We start from the raw sequence: 9,597 nt of genomic DNA on the forward strand, positions 1-9,597 counted from the left end.
TATGGATTACTTGGGTTGTTCCCATCATCTGTTAATATTTGATGACAATAGCACCTTTGGAAATATATTTAGTGAGAAAAATGGTGACTTGTTAAATATTGCAGCCGTTGTATCCGTGACCCGGAAATGTCTGTCGCCGTCTCTGCCTATATTGTGCCACAGTGCCAGTAAAAACAACAGCGGCCAATTCTGGAATTAACAGACTTGTAAAAGGTGGTTAAAGTGACAACTGGAAACTATTTTTAGACATGTACTGTCCAGACGGTCCATTACTTCCGATATCTGTTAAATAGGCACCCATTAAATCAAGGTTTCGCTGTGTGTGTGTGTGTGTGTATATAAATGTATATGGGAACCCTCAATGAGGGATCATAATTTCTACCCACCAATAATCAAATTCAATTTTCTAGTGAATTTATGATTCTGTTCTTTTGTGTGGATGTAGGGGTCGTTTTCAGTGAAGAGACCCCTTGAGGAACAAAAAGTCCTTAACAACCACAGTGTTGCTATTACACGACTCTTCTGTCATGCATGCAACAGAGCTCACATGCCAGACTGTATTATGGGAGCTTAGCAGCTTCTAATCTTTACTTGGCAAAAGACAAAGTGAACCAAGTACCAATACCTTTACTGCCTTTGTGTGTGAGTGAAGAGTGTGTGAGGGCCAGGCTACCTGCCTGCTCGTCACACACTCACACACACTCGCACACATACACAGACACACACACTCACACAGAAGAATCTGACATTCAAACACTAAAAAGGGAGTTTGCTCCAGTGTTATTCCAAGAGGACAACAGGAAGCACTACTGTAGGTTAATAGGACAAGCACAATGTCTGTGCACAGTCTAAGACACAAGCGTACACACTCCTTCAATATACACAGTTGACCTCGGGACAAAATGAATAGCTTGCATTATGTAACGCTGATGGATAGTGATGCTTTCAGATGGAGAACTGTCTTGCTTACATGAGACCAAATCAATGAGGATGACAAAGTCAGGCCATGTTCCTTCATTCATGTCATTCATAACCCGGTGGACGTGTACGCCGCGCTGCACATGCTCGTGCCTTTAGGAACAGTGAGCAGTGATCAGCTGATTTAAGAAGACGCTTTCTAATGGAACAACAAGACTTAATTTAATTTAATAATTTAACCCATTTCCCTACAAATATTCTTTATAGGTTGTTAATTTGAATGTGAAGGAGATACTTCAGTTTCTCTAGCATGTACAACTAGGACAAAAAATAATGCCAAATAATATTGCCAGATAGGCAGCAGGGCTCATCTGTAAGGACTTGGCCCTTGGAACCGCAGTTATGGTTCAAGTCCCACTGCAGACAAACGTAAAAGTGGCAACTAGAAGCTGGAGAGATCCTAGTCTGCTTGCTGACTACTGTCAAGGTACCCCTGAGCCAGGCATCCTCTCTATAAATGTTAAAGAAATCTCAGTGTTATGTTGATAAATCAACATGTAATCATACACCTACAAATATGCTCATTTTCTACATACTGCATATGTCTACATTTCGTCACATTTCTTCCTTATACAATACAAAAAATGTGTTAAAATTAATCGCCTTGGCATAACCCTGCCCGCAATGGTCGGGTTTCCACTTTAAAATATTACAGAGGGAAACTGTGAACATCACATTTCTTAGAACACATTAATTGGAAAATGACGGACCAGCAAATAAAGATGGAGGCAAAAGGGATTCTGCAGTATTCATTTCTTAACATGTGGGTACATTGGAAGAATGTTGTTGGTTTCTTTTCTTTACTTTAAGTGCCAGGATAATGCACTTTTATCAGATGCACAACTGAAACAAACTGTTAAAGAAACCTTGCACAACCACTGTCCGTCAAACTACAAAGACCACTGATGCTGACAGTGTTGCACCGAGAAGGACCAAAAGAAGCTACAAAACAACAAACTATGTGAGCTCTTGAGAAGTCACTCTACCTGTCATCATCTTCAGTTGCAGCCAAAGCCTGGTGATGTCAAAGCACAGTTGAGATACTCGGTTCACAGCCATGATTGCTTGCACCTATTTGACCCCCTCTCAGATGCACGTGTACACACAAACACACACACACATACTAGAACACACTCACACACAGCCGCATGATGTCCGAGAACATCCCAGTGGAAGTTCCGGCACTGGCAGTCCATTCCCACACAGCTGAAGACTGAAGTCGCTCACTAAGCTGTCACTGCACAGTAGTGGCACACACTCGCACATGCACGCACGCACACGCACACACACACACACACACTTGAATGCATAGTATCACCCTAGCAGGCGGAGCTTTAGAGGTTCCGCCCCCAGTTTCACGTTTCACATGGCTTGTGAACAGAGCATCCCTGATGCCTGACAGGCTCCGCACAAGTCTTTAACATCTTTATGTTTTACTGTGCTTCTGTAACACTCGATGGGTACCAAGCACACACACGCACGTGCGCACACACACACACACACACACACACACAATGTAAAGGGAGACAGCAGGGGGAACCATTGTGCCACAAAGATGTAGTAAGAAGTCACATTTGAAAACTGACCCTGAGGTGAGCAATTCATGACAACTATTATTGTTTCTATTATGAAACTGGTTCACATCCTTCGGCAAAGTACACAAGGTGTGGTTGTTGCTATGATAGGCGTGTGAAATAGGTAGCATGTGGAGTCAGACAATATTTCACTTCATTTATGACTGCATGTGTACATTCTCATGGGAACTTTATTCATTAGGCCTTTGAATTTTGCATCACCCAGAATTAACATATATACTGTAGACCCATTCTATTTCGTCTTTGGGGTTTCAGGATTAGGTTGACTGAGTATATAAAGTTAATTTTGGCTGCATAAATGTATAATTCAGTAAAACAAAACAAAAAAGATGAATTTCCTGTTTTGTTGATTTACATATTTCTAATTCCAATATTTACATTCCATAGTGTTTTACAAAAACCCACTAAGAAATATATCTATCTATATATTAATTCACTGTAGGTAAACATGAACACGGACAGACATGCGTCCACGGGATGTAAACAAGACTCGTGGGTGTGTGCGTGTGTCATGGCGGCGGGTAGCAGACGAGACCAAATGAATTTATTTGACACACTATCGACTCTTTCCGCTGCTGGCTGAAACGCTATTTGCCAGATGAAAAGTAAACAGGAAGACGCCAATTAAGAGGCAACTTGAGGTAGAAAGAGAGGGCAGAAGATATACAGTGGGTACGGAAAGTATTCAGAGCCCCTTAAATTTTTCACTCTTTGCTATATTGCAGCCATTTGCTGAAATAATTTAAATTCATTTGTTCCTCAATGTACACACAGCACCCCATATTGACATAAAAAAATGGAAATGTTGAAATATTTGCAAATTTATTAAAAAAGAAAAACTGAAATATCACATAGCCATAAGTATTCACACCCTTTACTCAGTATTTAGTAGAAGCACCCTTTTGAGCTAATACAGCCATGACTCTTTTTGGGAATGATATTTGAAGTTTTTCACACCTGGATTTGGGGATCATTCCTCCTTGCAGATCCTCTCCATTTCTGTCAGGTTGGATGGTGAATGATGGTGAACAGCCATTTTCAGGTTTTTCCAGAGTTGCTCAATTGAGTTTAAGTCAGGGCTCTGGCTGGCCCATTCAAGAACAGTCATGGAGTTGTTCTGAAGCCATCCATCCATCTATCCATCCATTTTCTCAGCCGCTTATCCTCACAAGGGTCACGGGAGTGCTGGAGCCTATCCCAGCTATCTTTGGGCAGGAGGCAGGGTACACCCTGAACTGATTGCCAGCCAATCGCAGGGAACATAAACAAACATACACCCTGGACTGATTGCCAGCCAATCGCAGGGAACATAAACAAACAACCATTCATACTCACATTCACACCTACGGTCAATTTAGAGTCTTCAATTAACCTACCATGCATGTTTTTGGGATGTGGGAGGAAACCGGAGTGCCCAGAGAAAAGCCACGCAGGCACGGGGAGAACATTCAAACTCCACTCAGGCGGGGCCGGGATTTGAACCCCAGTCCTCAGAATTGTGAGGCAGACGCTCTAACCAGTCATCCACCGTGCCGCCATTCTGAAGCCACTCCTTCGGTATTTTAGCTGTGTGCTTAGGGTCATTGTCTTGTTGGAAGGTGAACCTTGGGCCCAGTCTGAGGTCCTGAGCACTCTGGAGAAGGTTTTCGTCCAGGATATCCCTGTACTTGGCCGCATTCATCCTTCCTTCGATTGCAACCAGTGGTCCTGTCCCTGCAGCTGAAAAACACCCCCACAGCATGACGCTGTCACCACCATGCTTCACTGTTGGGACTGTATTGGACAGGTGATGAGCAGTGCCTGGTTTTCTCCACACATACCGCTTAAAGCCAAAATTTTCTATCTTGGTTCTATCTTGGTCTCATCAGACCAGAGAATCGTATGTCTCACCATCTTGGAGTCCTTTGGGTGTTTTTTTAGCAAACTCCATGCAAGCTTTCGTGTGCCTTGCACTGAGGAGAGGCTTCCGTCGGGCCACTCTGCCATAAAGCGCCGACTGGTGGAGGGCTGCAGTGATGGTTGACTTTCTATAGAACGTTCTCCCATCTGCCGACTGCATCTCTGGAGCTCAGCCACAGTGATCTTTGGGTTCTTCTTTACCTCTCTCACCAAGGCTCTTCTCGCCCGATTGTTCAGTGGCCAGCTTCAGCAAGGGTTTTGGTTGTCCCAAACGTCTTTCAGTTTCGGGATTATGGAGGCCACTGTGGTTTTAGGAACCTTAAGTGCAGCACAATTATTTTTGTAACCTTGGCCAGATCTGTGCCTTGCCACAATTCTGCCTCTGAGCTCTTCAGGCAGTTCCTTTGACCTCATGATTCTCATTTGATCTGAAATGCACTGTGAGCTGCAAGATCTTATATAGACAGGTGTGTGACTTTCCTAGTCAAGTCTGTATAATCAAACACAGCTGGACTCCAATGAAATTAAAATTAAAAGGTGATGAAAGACTTTTGCACCATTCTGGACAAAACAGAAGGGCATCAGAATAAGTAACTGATATAATGAAGAACAGTGTGTTTAATCTCCATGATGATTTGATTTCCATTTCAATTCAAGAGGAAGTGCCTCACACCAGATTCAGGGGACTACCACAGGAAGTTAAAAGCAACTGATCCACACATTTTGGTTGTGCAAGCACTTAATATCCTCTTGCAACTGTAATCTAACCAGGTCACTACATGGGACAAAGAGTTTGTATTATTTGAGATTTAAACAGTAAGGAATAATTGATTTCTCTATAAGGGTCCAACAGCAGGTGTACAGTAAGTGTAATTGACTTTCAAGATACTGTGGCAAATACAAATGCAAAGAGGCAAAGAAAGAAGAGAAAAATATGCCAAGCCAACGTTGTGAACACAAACATTTTTTGTTGTTGTTGTAACATTATGTCTTTAACTACAGTATATGTTAGCTGATGATAGCGCTAAACACAATCAGGCCAGGATTTATACTAAAGGTTTCAAGTGACACAATTCAGATTATTTTACTACCATACTACTTCTGACTGGTGTTTACTCTTTGTGTGGTTCAATAACTCTAGTTAAGATGTCTGTTCATGCAGACTGTTTTACATGTTCAGTAAAAGTTAGTGGATGTGAATGACTCTCTTGGTGCCAAGGTAGAAGAAAAACAATATTAATTGATAATCTGATCCCTCAATTTAGTAATCTGTACCCTCAGTTGAGCAAATCTCTGGGGCTCTGTACTTGATAGATAGACAGAGATGTATATTCAGGAGCCCCAGAGATTTGCTCAATTGAGGGTACAGATTACTAAACTGAGGGTAAATTGAGGGAACAGATTACAAAATTGATGGTACAGATTACTAAACTCTGGGTACAAATTAAAATTACAAATTAATAAAATGAGGGAACTTCTTATCAATGAATTATTATTTTTCTCAGACCTTGGCACCAGGGTGGCTCCGCAGGGTTCATGTAAAACAGGCAAAAAACAGACAAAACATGGGCACTGAATTGGAATTTGGCACTTAGTCCGGCAATGTAAATCCATGACAAGTGCCCATGCTATTCCACTACACCAGGGGTGCCCAAACCTTTTGGCTCAGGGGCCACATTGCCGTAAAAAAATTGTCATGCGGGCCAGCATTAATTTCCAGCATTAATTTCACATGCTACCGACGAGTATTTTTGTATTTTTATTTTACTATGCTGTCTGCTGCTAGGTAGATCTTATAACTGCCTGACTTGGATAAATGAAGGTTAAAATAAAAATTAATGAAATGCAAAATAAAGTATTTTTATGAAATTTGACTCAAACTCAAACTTTATTCATCAGAATCAACAAACAACATGTTTGCATTAATGTGAAGGGTGATACTGAGATCTCGACTGCAGTAAATGGGGCAGGTCTGGCTCAAAAGCGGTGGTTTTAATGCGCAAGATGTCACGCAGGTGGGAGTCACTTCGTCTTGTCCGCACGCGGTTCTTATTCATGTTCATGACTGAGAATGTCTTCTCACACAAGTATTTCGAGCCAAACAAGCTCAACATTTTCTTAGCAAATGTACGAATCTCTTGGAACCTGTCTTTATCCAGCTGCTGGTAAAAGTTGACAAGAGGGAGTTGTTGGTACCGGCTGCGACACTGTGTCACACTGCAGCTCAATGAGCTCCAACTGCAGGTGGGCTGGAACGTCACTGAGATCCACGGAAACAGTAACAGAGATGCCAGTCTACCACTAAAATGGCTCAGAAGCTGTTATTTTAAGGCCAATTTATTATGCGTTGTTTTTTCAATTTAAATTAAGAGCAAAACCAATTTATCAAATTTATCAATATAAAGGAAAATATCAGCAAGTGGGATTTAATAGTGAAGCATGCAGCTGTCTAAGTGACAAAGCATGTTGTAGTAGAGTAGTAGTATTGCTATTGTAGAAAATACTAAAAATATACAGATCAACTCTAAATAAAGACCAAAGGAATCAGAGTAGCCATAGCAGGCGTCGAGGTCTAAAAATATACTCACCATCAGGATCAATCATCATCATACACACACACATGCGCGCGCACACACACACACGCACAATTTATGCAAATGTTTAAAGAACCACCTTGAATAAACAAGGATGTGGTACTTTTTCAGAACCAGCTGTTCTCCTCCCAAGCTGTAAAAAAAAAAAAATTTTGATCTGTGGCAGAGAAGCAACACCTTCACAAGACAACATTTGGCACTTTGATGGCCACAACTACATCGCTTTGTATTTAATGTTGTCTTATATTGAAAAGAGCGGCACTCGTAAGAGCTGACAGCACTTTGAAGCTTGTGGGCAACTCTAACAGGTTAATACTTTGGCAAAAAAAAACAACAACAAAAAAACTAATTCAACAAGCACATCCTAAAGACAAGCACATCTTAAAGACCTCAAAAGCTTGATACATATATGACTGCCAACCTCCTGGGTACCACCTGACATTAAGTAATCAACAGACAGTGGCTCATACCTTGGCAATCATTCCACACTGAGTAAATGCTTTTTCTATTCATGCATGACATGCACATTGAGGTAATAGTTGAAGTAGACAAAATAAGACAACAGCCAACACACACATGCATGCACGTGCGCGCACACGTGCACACACACACACACACACACACACTTACAATGCAGCTGATGACAGCACTGGGTGTATCTATAGTAGCGCTCCATCTCCGCCAGTGAGATGCAGACAAACCGCTCACCGAGCTCCTTCCAACCCTTCTGCACTTTGGTCCCCATTTTCACCTCCACAGATAAAGAATCGAGTGTCGCCTGCCTTGTCCTGCACTCATTATATTTTATATATCTGGTTGTCTCTCCCTCGCCGTTACACAAGTACACCTGTCAACTAGCGTTCTCACGCCTCCTCCTTCTGTCCCGCCCCTCTGCTACCCTGCAGATGAGTATCAGACCGACATAACGACATAGCGATGTTGTGCGCTCCCATTTGTGATGCGGCATGTCCCCAAAACTTACACCTTGATCCTACATTATTTGCAGACACACGCACCTATGAACATGCGATTTGAATTCCTCCTTGCACAGTCTATGACTCGGATGAACGAGTTCCAAGTAATCCTGCACTTAACTTGCAGCAGTTGAATTAATTTTCAGGGATCAAAGTCCAGCAAGTGTAAAGTATCAGCATGAGCCTAACTCCACAAGGGTGGCTCTAACGGCTGCTACTGAATCAGCCGCCTGTGCCTTCAAAACACACAGCAGTGGCCCGAAGGGATCGCACACTGTTTGCTAAGAAATGCTCAAACACAAAATGTCCACCAAACAAGACCTCTGACCTGTCTGGTTTCGTGCTCTGTGAGTCAGTATGGATCGGGAGTGATCATGTTCCCATGTAACAACTCAGCATCTGTTTTAATCTTATAAATTAACAACTAGTGACCCCAAACCTAATGCAAGTAAAATTAACATTAGACTTTACACCGATTATATCGGCCTGATCGGTATTGGCCGATAATTAGCATTTTATGCTGATCGGCTTTAATGTCACAATTCGCCGAGCAAATGTCTTTTGCGGAGCCGATCAATGACATCATTGATCGGCTCCGCAAAAGACATTTACTCCGCGTCGCCATCATGCACAGTATATTTGAATCCAAAAGCTATTTTATTTTTAGCCTTGTCGCGTTTCTTTTGATATAGTACTGTAAATATCTGATGGCCAATGAAGTTATTTAAAAAAAAAAAAAAACATGTCGGCGGTATGGGACAGACAACACGTCTGAGACAGACAACACGTAATGCCCGGCCGGATCAGACTACAAGACAAATTTGCTCTTTCACGATTGCACTGTCAGACTACTGCAATAGAATATTTTATTCCGATACCATCGCATACCGTTTTTTACAATCTTTGGGCTTTATCTTGTCAACTCAAATGCGACCGGATACACTCGTTACCGTGGCGACGACAACAAGAGTAGATCGCGCCGACTTTATTAGAAGAACAAAAAGGGGAAAAACGTGAGTTGGTGGTCACCGGTGCTCAGGACAGGAGAGGACGTTCGTTTAAGGATTGCTTGAGGTATGTTCACGTACTTTTAATCCGATACGGCTAACAAGCAGGCAACAAAACGTTATGTAGCCTAGCAAGCTACTGCATCACTGAGGGTTGTACCTAAAACATGCCGCCGTTCTGTCGAATCATGCTCTAAAGTTTCCGTGTGGGTGAAGTAATTTAATTAAAAATAAAGTAATTTAACTATAGTAAGTTCGCACCCATTATTTCTGTCACGTTGTAATGTTGGATTGACCTGACTGATTAGAATACACGATCTGACTAGAGCAGTGATTTCCAAGCTTTATGCAGCCAAGGAATATATTTTACAATTGAAAAATCTCACGGCACACCAACAAACAAAAATGTCACAAAAAGTGGATACATTAATTACTGTATTTACTTCCTATCATCTAATAGAAGACCATTCATTTGTTCTGTCTGTCACTATGCCTCACTGGCATAAATAGAGGAACAAAGAAACCTTTATTGTAAATATAATTTTTTGAG

The 9,597-nt window shown here is 41.8% G+C and overlaps 1 protein-coding gene across 5 annotated transcripts in view; it reads right to left on the reverse strand.

Moving 5' to 3' along the window:
- The window catches only part of mcf2la (mcf.2 cell line derived transforming sequence-like a), a 40,502-nt gene that overhangs the window by 30,659 nt on the left and 246 nt on the right, over positions 1 to 9,597 (reverse strand). For 4 of the 5 annotated variants that reach the window (XR_009769602.1, XM_061692696.1, XM_061692685.1 and 1 more), the window contains exon 1: positions 1,965 to 2,196. The exons of the other annotated variant lie outside the window; for it this stretch is intronic. Coding sequence is in view for 3 of the 4 variants with exons in the window: in XM_061692696.1 (XP_061548680.1) it covers positions 1,965 to 2,037 (73 nt within the window). In the remaining variant the exon portion in view is untranslated. Of the gene's footprint in view, positions 1 to 1,964; positions 2,197 to 9,597 lie in introns of those variants that run through there. 5 annotated transcript variants of the gene reach the window in all.

Source organism: Phycodurus eques, chromosome 1 (genome assembly GCF_024500275.1).
Source record: "Phycodurus eques isolate BA_2022a chromosome 1, UOR_Pequ_1.1, whole genome shotgun sequence".
In the NCBI taxonomy this organism is placed as follows: Eukaryota; Metazoa; Chordata; class Actinopteri; order Syngnathiformes; family Syngnathidae; genus Phycodurus; species Phycodurus eques.